Source organism: Phyllostomus discolor, chromosome 2 (genome assembly GCF_004126475.2).
Source record: "Phyllostomus discolor isolate MPI-MPIP mPhyDis1 chromosome 2, mPhyDis1.pri.v3, whole genome shotgun sequence".
NCBI lineage: Eukaryota > Metazoa > Chordata > Mammalia > Chiroptera > Phyllostomidae > Phyllostomus > Phyllostomus discolor.
In genome coordinates, this window is record NC_040904.2 from 4,519,526 (window position 1) to 4,533,013 (window position 13,488).

The following is a 13,488-nucleotide window of genomic DNA, read 5'->3' on the forward strand; positions in this document are numbered from 1 at the left end:
TCTTGGTGGTCAGCTCAGTTTTTATCTAAAAGTACTTTTATTCTTGTTCCTGAGACGTAATTTTGAGGGGTATACAGTTCTAGGTTGATAGTGTGTTCTCTGCCTGCATAGCGAAGATATTTTATGCATGAAGTCTGCTGCCAGTTTTACTTACACTTCCTTGAAGATAACATTCCTTTTCTTTTCTTTTCTTTTCGCTTCTGTCTTTGATGTTATGACCTTTCACCTATAGGACTAGGTGGTGATAAGTTTCTCTTCATCTTCTTTTGAATACCCACTTTCCCGGTTCTGATTTTATCTTTGTTGGTATGTAGAAGATACTGAGCCCTGTGCTCTTTAAATATTGTCTCTCTTGATTTTACCTGTCCTCTCCTTCTGGAAATTTAACCGGATATACAGCAACGTATATGTATTAGACTGTTGGGAGATCACTTTTTATCTTTCATATATTTATTTCCTTGTCTTTTTACCAGAATTTACAATGCTGGGTAGTTAGTTATGTTATGCACATCTTCTAGCTCTTAAATATGTCTTCATCTGTGACTGATTTTCTCCTTAACCTATCTATTTTTTCTTTTACTTTTAGCAACTATATTTTAAATTTCAAAAAGTTTCACTTAGTTCTTTTGAAGGTATATATGCCTATTTTTTATAGTCTAATGTTGCTTGTTCAGTCTTTTGAATGCATTAGTATTCTGTAGACTGCATCTGGTAATTCCAATGTCTAATGTGCTTAGGAGTCTAAATTTATTGCTTGTTTTTCTTGTGTTGTGCCTCCCGCATGGTGGATTAGCAGTTCCTGTGCTTGGTGATCTTTGTTATGAAGTCCTATCTGGTCTTTCTCTGGGAGCCCTGAGAGTCTGCGGGGGGTGCATTTCTTCTGATGGGGTTTGTGTCAGCTCTGGCTGAAGCCAGGGACTTGCATCAGCTCTGGCTGGAGGAGAGGAGTTCTCGTGGGACCACTTTCAGCTCCCTCACTTTGTTTCTGGTCCAGGGCTCAGTGTCCTCACCCAACTACGGCTCTTGGCGTTACTACGTGTAGCTCTTGACTTCCAGGTTTCGTTCTAGCGAGAGGTCTGCTGCTTTTGTGGGGAGAGGGTGGCTCTGACTGTTCCGTATTTCTTTGAACTCTGCAAAATTTTAAAAATTTTAAATCTAGGACCCACCTTTTATTTGCACTGGTAGAGTCTCCCCATTAGTTCATCATAACTGATAGGATTAGAAGTCATTTACTTTAATGTTTAATTTTATTAGTATATTTTAGTTTGCATCAGAAAAAAAACTTCTGTCCTACCAAACGTAAGATTTCTTGGTGCTATCAAACTTTCTCTTAAAACGAGTTTACATCTAAGTTAAAAGTTGAGTTATCTAAGGAAAAGTATAAACTAGCAGTACAGGTGGCAAGTGGATTTGGCAGAGTTTTCTTGGGGAAATGTGAGTACAGAATTTGGGAATCGCTGAGCTGGGGAACCAAGGTAGGTAGGGGGCACAGTGTACCCTCTGGACCCAGATGAGGGAGCAGTGTGAAAACCGCTGTCAGGAGATACGGGCAGGGTGCTGTGGGCTTACAGAGAAGAGGTTTCTGCAGAAGTAAACCTGGTCAGCAAGGAGATCAGGGAGTGCTTCCTGGGATCCGACACTAAGGACACTGAGGGCAGCAGACGTTAGGTGGCTGCGGAATGAGGTTCGTTCGGGAATGCGGGCAGTTGAGTGAGGTTGGTTTGTAAGGTGACTGTCTCGGAGTGGCTGGAAGCAGGAGCAGGACCAGGATCTCAGAAGACCTGTGCCGTAGTAGGGAGCTTAGACTTTATTCTGAAGACAAAGAGAAGCTGTTGAATGATTTTAAGCAGTGAAATGTTGTATCAGTTTTAGAGGATGCCAAGGTTGAAGCAAGTCACCAGTTAAGAGACTCGCTTGTTAGTTTAGTTCAGAGAAGGAGGATGGTGCCACAGCTGAGGCGGTGGCCCTGGGCGTGAAGACGTGTGTGTGTGCTAATTTCAGATCTCTTAGAGGAGTAGAAATGACAGGACTTCGTGGCCATTTGGGTAGAACTGTTAGCCCCAGGTTCCTGAGTTGTTAAGTTTGTTTTTGTACCTGCCGAGTCTGAGAGGCTAGTGAGACATGCTGGTTAAACCGAGCAGCCGTTGACAAGGTCTGGAAATCATGAGATGCGACCCAGCCTGGAGAGATTTGAAAGTCTTGAGCATTTGGGCATTTCAGCCATCGGGTGCTGTCATGTAGTATGACGTAATCTAAAGTGGCTTATGGATAAACACAGTGTTTTGAATAGTTAGGAATTTAATGTGTATGAAAGACATAAGTTGTACATCCAACCTATGGCATCATGGATATTAATCGCTTAGGTCAAGTGAGACCAATAAAAGAGAAATATCAAATAAATATCAGGTAAATAAAAATCCATGTGATGCGTGAAATGGCAAAAACCATGGTGCAGCCGTGAAATGATGGAAGTTCAGGAAGTGCAGTTTTCAGCCATGGGGGTGGCGGGTGAGATCACCCACGGAGAGAGTAAGCGTGAAAGCAGGGAGCTGACACTTGGGTGGCGGAGACTGGACGAGAAGAGCCCATGGAGACGGAGGAAGCGCAGCCAGGAGGACAGGCGGAGAACCAGAAGATGGTCTGTGGAGTCCAGAGGAAGAGTTCTGGCAAGGACGGAGTGGTCAGCAGTGTCAAGGAAGTTGTGAGCTGAAAGGTGCCCTTTGGACTTAGCAGCTGAGGTTGACCATTTATCTGGAAGCATCCAAACAATGGATTTCAAAAATCTAGTCAATGTTTATAGAAGTTCCTGTATGCCATGCACTCTTCTGAGCACTTTCAATGTGTTGACTGACTCACCAGGCAGGTACGCTGCTGTCTTCACTTGACACCCGAGGAAACCGAAGCGCGGAGAGGTTACGTAACCTGCCCAAGATCACACGCGCAGGGAACGGGAGAGCCGGGGTTCACGCCTGCGCAGTCAGGTTCCAGAGTCCGTGCTCCCAGCCACCACGGCACACCGCTGGTGAAAGCAACATAGAAAATAAAAATTACACCGATGTGTCATTACAGTGTAGTTGGTGCGGGCTGCGGTCTTGCCGATGTGAGCCCGTGAACTGTATCGTAGTCCATGCCGTGGTGTGGTGTGTGGGCTGTGACAGACAGCTCTTGCCTCTCTCTGCATTTACACACAGAAAACGTTCGGAAGACACGAGTTTAAAAGTGTATGTGTTTCCCAGCATAGTGTATGTCCCATGTTATGTGCCATACTTTAGATGCGAAAAAGGCTTTTTATTTTTTCTAGTCTTTGTTCGCCTTTGCGGTTACATTCTAGACTCGGGAAATACTGTGCATCTAGAGTAGGTCAGGTTGCAGACATTATATGCAAGCAGTCGGTTGTAGAAGGTCACTAATCACTTTCTTGGAAGTGGACACCAGGTTGTAGGAGCCAGCAAATGAGAAGGGGGCATCCGAGGGGGAGAAAGGGGAAGAAGAGTTCTTGCGGAGGTCGGAGGTCACGAAGAGTGCCTGTGGTCGAAGGCGGCAGGCTGGAGCTCTAGTGACTCTTGGTCGTGGTCAGAGGAGCTCGTCAGTTGGATTTGCGGGCCGTGACCAGAGGCACAGCCTTGGGAAGGAAGAGCCGAGGAGAGGCGGGCGGTGAAGTTCATTTTAGTGGAGGAGGTAGTCAAACTGCAAAGCTAGGGTCCTGAAGGGGTGGCGGCCTCCTTGGGCTTCCACTTGTCTGGGATGGTGGTGGATTTTGGAGGCGAGGGGAGCTCTCTGAACTAGTTGTCAGTGTTCTTTTTTTTTAACATTTTATTCTAATTTTCATCGTCAGTGTTCTTAAACATGCCAACAACCGAGAGGTGATGAGGTGGCACTGGGAAGGAATAGCAGGCGTAGTGAAACACAGTGTTTGCAAGGAGAGGCTTTGGAATCGGGGGACCTGAGTGTGGATCCTTCCTAGCTTGCTGACCTTGCACAAATTATCTAATTTTACCAAGCGTGTTTCTTATCTGCACAGTGGAGATGATGGTGACTGAACCTGAGAAAACTTGCTGTGAGGATCGAAGTGATGCATGTGAGATGCTTGGAACAACATGTAACAAATAGGACAGATAGTTTGCTAGGAAGAGTGTTATTCTTTACTATTGTAAGGGCTCCATAGAGCAAATTGGATGTGATAAAGGATTAATTAAAGAAACTGATTTCTGTTTCAAGAACTGATGGTGGTGTTGCTTAGGAAAACAGAAAACTGGTTTGTCCTAACAATAGTGAGACACTAGTGGTGAAGCAAAAAGGTATTAAAAATAGTGTTAATGATGATGCTGATGATAATAGGAAAAGAAATCCATTACTTGTGCAAGAGTAATAAAATGCTGCATTTTCCAGGGATGTTTCGGTTGTGTAGCTTTTCTTTGTTAGCTGTAAATCTCATGGAACTTTCATTAGGGGGAAAAATACACCTTAATATGAAACTCCAGCCCTAAGTCCCCTTTTCCCCCATTGAAATAATTATTTTTAAAACGTGGCTGTTGATAACGTGAGGATTTCTGCTCACCTTTGCCATCTAGCCGTGCTGGCTGTTGCAGTCGGGAGAGGGTTGGAGCAGCAACTGTCAGGAAGGGGAGGGCAGGCCTGGATGCGGTTGTAGGGGATGGACAGACGGACAGCCCCCCCCCCCCCCCACACCACATCCGCTGTGCCCCCTGCCCCCGGAGGGAACACACCGAGGGATGGAGAGGAGAGTATGAGCGGCTGATAGGAAACTCTTTTTCAGCGGAGTCAGGATTTCGTTCCAGCCAGGAGGCTGAGAATGTAGCCGTCTGCACGTGATGAAGTAAAGTGATTCATAGGACGCAGTAAAAGCAGGTGGCGTACGAGGGGCAGCCGTGGGGAGATGCCGTGTTCATTCAGCAAACACTTATGTGAGGGTTTATCATGTGCTGGGCACATGCAGAGGTGAATAAGATGTCCTCAGTTATCCTCCGTCTGAAGGAGGCGTGTAAACGGACGAATTCAGAGTAGAGATGGTGACTCTTTGAATTCGAGGAAAAGAAGAAAATAGGTTACACTGACCCTGGAAGAGAGTCAGGGCTGAAGAACTGCAGAGCAAAACCAAGAATCTTCCAGAGAGTTCGGTGTTCTTATTGGAACCTTGGGGCGTAAATTCCAAGTGTTTTTCTACAATGCTGTAGAAACCAGAAAAACGGCTTCTCCTCCCTCTGACGATGTAACCCCTGATTCGGGTTTCTGTTGCCCCCTTAAGCCAGTGCGCCATGGACGGTTTCGCCCTGGAGGAGTTCGCTGACGAAGACGGCGCCTGGGGCCAAGAAGACGGCCCTTCTGCAGACGATGGTGCCTTCGCTCCCGAGTTCATGTCCGATGACTATGTTCGCGTGACTCAGCTTTACTGTGGTGCTGTGGTAAGGAGATTAGTTAACACTGTTTTTAACATTCTGCCTTAAGGTGTTTTAAAGATTGAGATATAATTGACATACAACATTATATGGCTTCAGGTGTACGACATGACTCAACAACATAGCTACGTGTGTGAAATCACCATGCTGTCTAGTGAACATCCATCATCACACAGAGTTACAATTGTTTTTTCCCTTGTGATGAGAATTTGAGATTTACCTCTTAAGGATTTTGATTCAGAGCTGTCGAGTTGAGGGGTTCTGTGCCATGCGGGGTTTCACAGGGAGGTGTACACGCTTTGGAAGAGGTGGTTTCAGAAGGGAAAGGAAGCAGCTGCCGGCAAGCGCGGCGCCTGGGGGAGGACCGAGGCCGAGGTGCCTCTGCCCGGGGCGAGGACAGCTCCGGGCAGCACCCGGGAGGAGGCCGGGAGACCCACCGGTTGAAGGTGCTGTCTCTAAAGTGTGTAAATGGATGTGCACTGAAATTTCCAGTTTAGTGCCAGTAATTCTTACATTAAAAATCAAGAACTGTACTTTTGCATCTTATCAGATACAACTCAAAAGATGTCTTTCTTCTTTGTTTTTAGGGTAGGCAATATAAAGATTACGCCAAAAGTGAGAGAAACTTAGGTGAGTGTGCTGCTATTTTAACTCCAGTTTGTTGCAAGACTCTCAAGGGAAGTTCATCTGTTCTCATCAACGTAACAGACTTAATGTAGCTCTCGCTGTTGTTTTTGGTTAGAAATCAAAACCTCTCTTTGTCAAAATAGAGTTTTAGCTAACATTTAAATATTCTTACCATCTAACGGGTTAACATATTTTATCCATTCATTTCGTACCTTTCCATAACTATTTTTGCTTTTCCCCTATTAACACTATTGATTCATTCCAAAATGAGGCACAAAATACTAACCAAAAAAAATTTTTTTTAATTAAGAACTAGACATCTGCAATATTTGGTGCAGTAAACCGGTTCCTGTCCTGTACGACTACTGTGACACCATCAAAATACACATCTTCTGGCCGCTGCTGTTCCAGCATCAGCACAGCTCTGTCATTTCACGGCTGTACCCCTGTGTGGACACGGGGTACGTCACCACGTCACTCCCTTTGCACGAACAGCGGTGGGCACGGTGCCCGGCACTGAGGGACGCCCGGTACCGTGGAAGGCTGTGTCTCATGCCGGCGTGCTACTCAATTTGGCTCGCGTCTGATAGGGTGGGAAACGTTATTATACTTGGGGTTTGCGTATGAATGAATAATCGTGATAACATTATATGTAATGAATAAAATTCTGAAGAGCGTTAGATGGTGAATTTGAAACTGGATAAGGACAAATTAATATGCATGTTTATAACTATCAGCACTGTATGCGAGAGGAAAAGGCATAGTATTTTATCCCCTTAGTAAACAACGTATTGTTACCTGGAATGAAGAAACAGAGAACGTAAAGGTGTAACGTGCAGTTAAGTATAAAGTTTAATGAATTTTTACGTATGAGTACCTAACCTTTTTAAAAAGTAAATTTGTTTTTAAGCAATTTTCGTGCTTCTGAGATAAGTTTGAAGCAATTACAACGTCTTGAGTTGATGGAAGATATTGTGGATTTGGCGAAGAAAGTTGTGGTGAGTAGTAGGATGTGGCCTTCTCCTCCTCTGTTTAAAGAATATAAGTACTTATATGGTGTCAGGCCCACGTTACTGATTTACAGTGATTAACAGGTTTTAGTTTTGGTTAACCTACGATTATTCTGCTGTTCATGAGTTTGTGTGATGTATTTGAGAGGTCAGGAAAACGTTTCTTCATTGAGAACCATTTGATAATTTCTCTTACTTCAGTTGATTATGGAGCCAAGAGTTTTTCTTGGTATTACTCTGATTATAAACTTAAAATTTAGAAAGGGCACTTAATGTTTATTTCTTGCTGGTCATCCTTTGCAGTAGCTTATATCAGCCAGTGTGTTTTTATTTAAAAATCTAGGTGTAATTAACTTTGAAATGCATACATCTAGAAGTTACACTAAATCATTTTATCATTAGAACTCAATGTAAGACTATTTCTGAATTCTTGTTTTAGGGTCCTTAAGAGGTAAGTTAAGCACGATACAGTAAGTGAGAAGTGGATTACTACGTATATATGGATTCCTAAAATGTAGTATTTTGTTGTGCATTGGGAAATTCACGTATAATTGACTGAATAAGGAAAAAATGTGTTTTATACTTCTTTTTACAGAATGACTCATTCTTTATTGGAGGCTTACTGAGAATTGGTTATAAAATAGAAAACGTAAGTGTTAAACCCAGGAATCCAGCATAGTCTCTGTCAGTAAACGGCAGTTGCCTCACCGCTCATTGCTCATGTCTGGGTCCACAGAGTCAATTTTTTTTAAAGATTTTAAAAATATATTTATTTTTAAAGAGAGAGAGAGAGAAACACAGATGTGCGAGACATACAGTGATTGGCTGGCTCTCACATACCCCCAACTGGGGACCTGGCCTGCAACCCTGGCATGTGCCCTGACTGGGAATCGAACCGGTGACCCTCTAGTTCACAGACTGGTATTTAATCCACTGAGCCACACTAGTCAGGGCTCAGTGTTTTATGTGTAGCACCTAATATAATTTTGAGCCTCTTTTACAAGTTGATTCTTTTTATCTCTTTTAGATTATTTACCTGACATGTTCTCACAAGTGAAGTGGTTAGGCCCCTAACGTGAACATGTTCTGCTGTATAATTACTAGAAAACCTTCATGCACGATAACCCAATTTTTAATGCTGTCGGTAACATAAACATCTACGTGTTTCCCTCAAGCCTGCCAGCAGCATTGGTGACTCCACTGTTTCATTCCTGGGGTCGTTTCAGACCCTGGAAGTGTGAGCGAGGGTTCTGGGAGGGGCATGGCGCCGAGTGCGCACTTGCACAGGCACGTGTTTACCTCCTCCTCTTCCGTCTGCCCCAGACCATTTAACATGCAGAACTCCTTGGGCGGACCTTAATGTACACCCTTAGCCTCGAGGTCGGGATGCAAGGCCTGGTTGAGGTGAGCCCTGAGACCCCGCGTTGATCTTGTATTACTGCACTCTCCTGCGCCCAGGGCTGCCCCTGGCTGGGCGTGAGGCCTGAACGGCCAGGCCTGGAGTCCTCGCAGAAGCAGAAGCGTCTGGAGCTCTGAGGGCGGCCCGGGGCTGCCGGCTGTGCAGTGTGCACGAGCCCAGGGCATCTGGGAACCTGTACGTTGGGGTCCAGCCAGTCCAGGTTCTATGCGGGAGTCACGAAAAGGGAGGTTCCAGGTTTTCCCTTCAGAGTCTGAAATATGATATAAGATACATTCATAATGCCACGTGTGAATTTAGAATTAATACCAAAATCACATTCTCTGTCCCTGTTTTTGAAACAGAAAATGCTGGCAATGGAAGAAGCTTTGAATTGGGTGAAATACATAGGCGATGTAACAATTCTACACAAGTTAGGAGCAGTTGACAATTGTTGGCCTATGTTAAGTATTTTCTTTACTGAATGTAAGTATAAAAGCTTTAAATCTTACTTGACTCAGTTTTTAAAGGTATTATTTGAGGAAATGGAATGTGTAGTTATGATTCATTACTTATCTTAGGATTTTAAAAAATGTTTTTCTCTGAGTAAGAGAAAAGCCTGCATAAGAGAACTTTAACTTTGTAGTTACTTGTATCCTGTATTCCCTATCTTAATGATTTCGCTGACATTATATATTTTAACATTTTACCTAATAGATGTCCTAAGTTATTATATATAATACCCAAAGAAAGGGACCACAACTGGGGCCTCATGTATTCTCACTGGTAAGAGAAATAAGTAAGACAGCAAAGATTATAATTTTCATTTCCCCGATGAATCTGTTATTCTTATGTATGATGAAACTCTTACATATACTTCACTTTGTGGAATACTTTTCCCTAAAGTATTTGAGTGTTAGCCGTGTTTATTTAGTATAGTTGTAAGAATCTTGAAACAGGGACTATTTGGTTCTTTAGTAGATGTTGGTAAGAATTTGTCATTTCCAGTGAGAAGAAGGCAATTTTTATACCATTGATCTAATTATTAGAGAGAAGTTATGATTAAACATGAAGACAGGCTCTTCGGGTGGGTTTTCCAGACCCTGGGCTGTGTTGAGGTGGGTGTCCCTGTCCCGGAAAGCTTTACCGTGATTACGGGCTACATTCAGTGGTGGAAGGAGGGGACCAGTGTCATGTATGAGGCACAATGTGGGCTCGCCTTTGACTCCTGGCTGTTCTGTCTTCTTTGTACTATCCCCGCAAGATAGCGGTTGTTATCCCTGTTTTAGAAGCGAACAAACTAGTAAGACTTTGAGAGGTGGCGTGATACTTCTGCAGTTCCGTAAGTAGGAGAAGCCAGATGAGAAGCCACCTTTCTTTGATCTTAAAGCCCAGATTTTCATCCTTATAGTCTCACTCCGTCCCTTAGTGTTACTTTATTTCCCAAATGCTTCCTTGAATCTTAAATTTTAGGTGAATGTGTTTGTCTAGAAGTGTAACTACATTTTTGTTGTAATAAAATTATTATTATCATTATTATTACTATTATTATTTACCACTTTAGAAAAATCTATTATATGGTATAGAACAGGTTAAAATACAGTAAATGAGGTCTGGTAAGTTTTGGTTATTGCTTCAGCATTTTAATTAGTTTCTTAAATTTATGTAAGAATAGTTTTTCAAATAAAGATTCATTTTAACATTTTATTTGTGAGAGTCAAATGTGGAATGAAGACATTTAAATTCTTCATTTGTTATATTAAATACTTCTTAGAAAGTTGTTTTACAGGATTTTTTTCAGAATTTTATTGAACATTGTGCCAGGTACACCATAGGTGCTCAGATGTATTTGTTGACTTAACTTGAGTAATTACAAAGCCCATTGAGAGTGTGTTATGATAGAGCATTTGCTGTAACTACGATGAGAACCAATGCAGTAATAAACAAGTGTTTTTTTAATGCTTGAAATAGAACTGATTAGATCCATAACAAGCAATGACTCTAATGTTACCAGTTGTTTATTTTCAAATATGTTATTTGATACATGTAAAAAGAGGACAAGAAATATGTTATTTAGGAAGTGTAATATAATAATGAACTTTATGAACTCACCTGAGAATTAGAACATTAACAATACTGTTTTTTTTAAAACAAATGTTCTCTCTCTCCTAAAAATGAAATTTAGACAAGTATCACATAACTAAAGTTGTGACAGAAAGCTGCAATATTCTTGAAGAATTTAAAAGGCAAAATTGTGCAGAGTGTTTAGAGGTAAGAATAAATATTTACTTGTAAGTATATTTTAAGATTTGCTTGTTAAAACTTTTATTGACATTCAGAAAGTCAATAAAGCTGCTATCTGACAATGTATAAGGAACTACTATAAAATTCAGTAACATGTTTGAGGGAAATTTTGTTGGAAATTTTAAGTTTTGATTAGAATATTTATTTTTTTAGAGGAAGAAAACAACATCTTGATCAGAATTTCCTGATGTTACGGACTTTGAAAGAGTTAATTGTCCTCTGGCTGGTGTGGCTCAGTGGATTGAGCACAGGCTGCAAACCAAAGGGTTGCCAGTTCGATTCCCAGTCAGGGCATATGCCTGGGTTGTGGGCCAGGTCCCCAGTAGGGGGTGTGTGAGAGGCAACCACACATTGATGTTTCTTTCCCTCTCTTTCTCCCTCCCGTCCCCTCTCTCTAAAAATAAACAAAGGAACAAAGTTAATCAAAAATTGAAAATTTACTTTTTAAATTAAAAGGCATGTGATTAGTTGGGTAAATATGATTTCTTTGGTAACAGCTTTATTGAGATGTAACTCACATGCCACACAGTTTACTCATTTAGACTAATTTAACTAAAATTTTTAAAAAGGATTTAAGAAAGTAATGCTCTTGAATTCTCTAAAGCCATTGATGTGATCCAATTTATTTTAATTTGTTTATTTTGAATATTTAAGTGTTTGAAATGAAGTTTTAGTTGTATCTGGAGGATTTTTGGTTTTCTTTTGATTTCATTCTTGCTTACTTGGTTGCCTCTTTATTTTGGCAGTGAGTAATCAACACTGCCTATATGTGTTATTGATTTATATATTGTTTTGTAAGCACTCGGGTTTACTGAACAGTACCACATTTTCTAACCTAAAGTTAAAGTTCTACCTTGTATCTGTGTTCTCCCCCCCATATGGCAGGCCTCCTAAGGGTCACATAAAGCGGGTCCGCCACGCAGTGTGCACAAGGGGGTCGGTTGGCAGCAGTCACTCATAATGTGGTGGCTTTGTTTTCTCTGTAATATTCCTGGAACAAAGCTGGCGCTGAGTCATTACGTACAGGTTTCTTTAACTGTACGTACCAAAATACTGAGCACTGATTTCTCATTTTCTGTATAAGTAATTCACCAGGTCATTTCTGATGCCAAAGATAGAAACCCAGGTCCATTTTTCCTGGGTGTGGGGGTTCTTGATTGTCTTTGCAGTTAATTGATGGGTCTTCTTTCATCTTGGTTTCCCAGCAAGGAGAAGTGATGAAAATGAAAGGAAATGAAGAGTTTTCCAAAGAAAGATTTGATGTAGCTATTGTCTATTATAGCAGAGCCATTGAATATAGGTAAGAGGCAAACACAACCATGAAATCCTTTTTATGTGGCAGATAAGTTAGAAGCTGGTGGGGTGGGGGGCGGGAATGATGAGGCGTTGGAGAACATCTTTAACTTACCCTGCAGGTTAGAGTTTCTCCCCTGTAGGCGTTAGAAGCATCAGAGATGGTCTGAGCATACGAACCCAGTCAGATAGTAAAACTCAAGTAGCTCGGGCGAAATTGTGAATTGGGTTCTGCCTGCCTTCGTCTTCTTCCAAGCTGTCTGTACAGACTTCTGTTCTTCCTTGTTTTCATTTTGCCTTCAACTAATGTCTTCCGAATTATTAAGTGATAGTTACTAATACCTAAGACCTCACCCACTCAGGGACTTTTGCTAAGAGGGAGCTTTTAAGAGAGAGCCAGGCAGCACGGCATGCCTGAAAGGCTGCCTCTTGGTTCTTCGGAGGAGAGGGTGGAGGAAGAGAACAGTGGGTTCCACCACCCACGGTCAGATACGACCGAAGAGGGGAGAGTTGGAAGTGAAGCTGGCAAATGGCCCTCCCAGTTTACAGACGTCCTGTGAGTGCCTGGTCCGGGAGGCATAGCTGGCTTGCATATACAGTTCTGTCCCTGCAAGTACACGCACTTGCAGTCTGCCCCGTGTGACGCTCACAGCAGCCCCGTGAGCGAGGCGAGGACGGTGGCAGTCTTTGTGTTGAATGCAGGGAAGCGGATGGTTTGAGCGGCTGCGCAGGGAGAAAGGGAGGGAACCAGGACTTACCCAGGCAGCGCTCCCGGTTCTGTGTTCTTCCTGCTCTGCCCTGCAGATGTAAAGGCTGCGAAAGTTTCCCCGTGCCTTGTGTTTGCTGTGTGAATTTTGTTTGTTTCATACACAGTGTGCTTTACTGACTAAATGTTATTTCTTTTCAAGTCCCGACAACCACCTTTTTTATGGTAACCGAGCTCTCTGTTTTCTCCGCACCCGGCAGTTCAGGTGAGTCGTGGCAGCGCCCCGGCCACTGAGCCGCCATGTTGAATGCCCATGTTGGGAAAATATTTCTTTTGCAGGTATGCAAGAAAACCCTTCAATAGTTTTTGGCAGAAATAGTTAAATGGTTGAGAAAAGAACTCTGTAAGCGATACATAGTGATGGCAGTGACAGCAGGAGCTATTCTGATTGCCTGGATAACATGTTATGAATTATTTTAAGTACTTTACATATGTGACTTAATTCCCACAACACCCTTAGTAGACAGGAACGTTATTCTCCACATTTTTACTTGGACGAACTCACACCACTAGTAAGTAGTGATGTCGGGGTTTGCACACCCATCTCACCTGATGACGTCAGAGTCTGTGTTTACAGCCCCTGTCATGTATTACCTTTTTTTGCTCTATCAATTAGTTCTATAGTTCTGGAAGAATTTTTGTTGTGTTTGTTTCCTCCACCCTGGTATGAAATAA

General features: G+C 42.5%; 1 protein-coding gene across 1 annotated transcript in view; it reads left to right on the top strand.

Annotated features, from left to right (window-relative positions):
- TTC3 (tetratricopeptide repeat domain 3) overlaps positions 1-13,488 on the top strand; it is a 107,051-nt gene that overhangs the window by 7,702 nt on the left and 85,861 nt on the right. The window contains exons 3-11 of the mRNA XM_036017424.1: positions 5,267-5,423; positions 6,005-6,047; positions 6,355-6,505; positions 6,955-7,042; positions 7,650-7,703; positions 8,816-8,936; positions 10,636-10,721; positions 11,960-12,054; positions 12,956-13,018. Of these exons, the coding sequence (XP_035873317.1) occupies positions 5,277-5,423; positions 6,005-6,047; positions 6,355-6,505; positions 6,955-7,042; positions 7,650-7,703; positions 8,816-8,936; positions 10,636-10,721; positions 11,960-12,054; positions 12,956-13,018 (848 nt within the window). The 5' untranslated portion in view covers positions 5,267-5,276. The remainder of the gene's footprint in view (positions 1-5,266; positions 5,424-6,004; positions 6,048-6,354; positions 6,506-6,954; positions 7,043-7,649; positions 7,704-8,815; positions 8,937-10,635; positions 10,722-11,959; positions 12,055-12,955; positions 13,019-13,488) is intronic.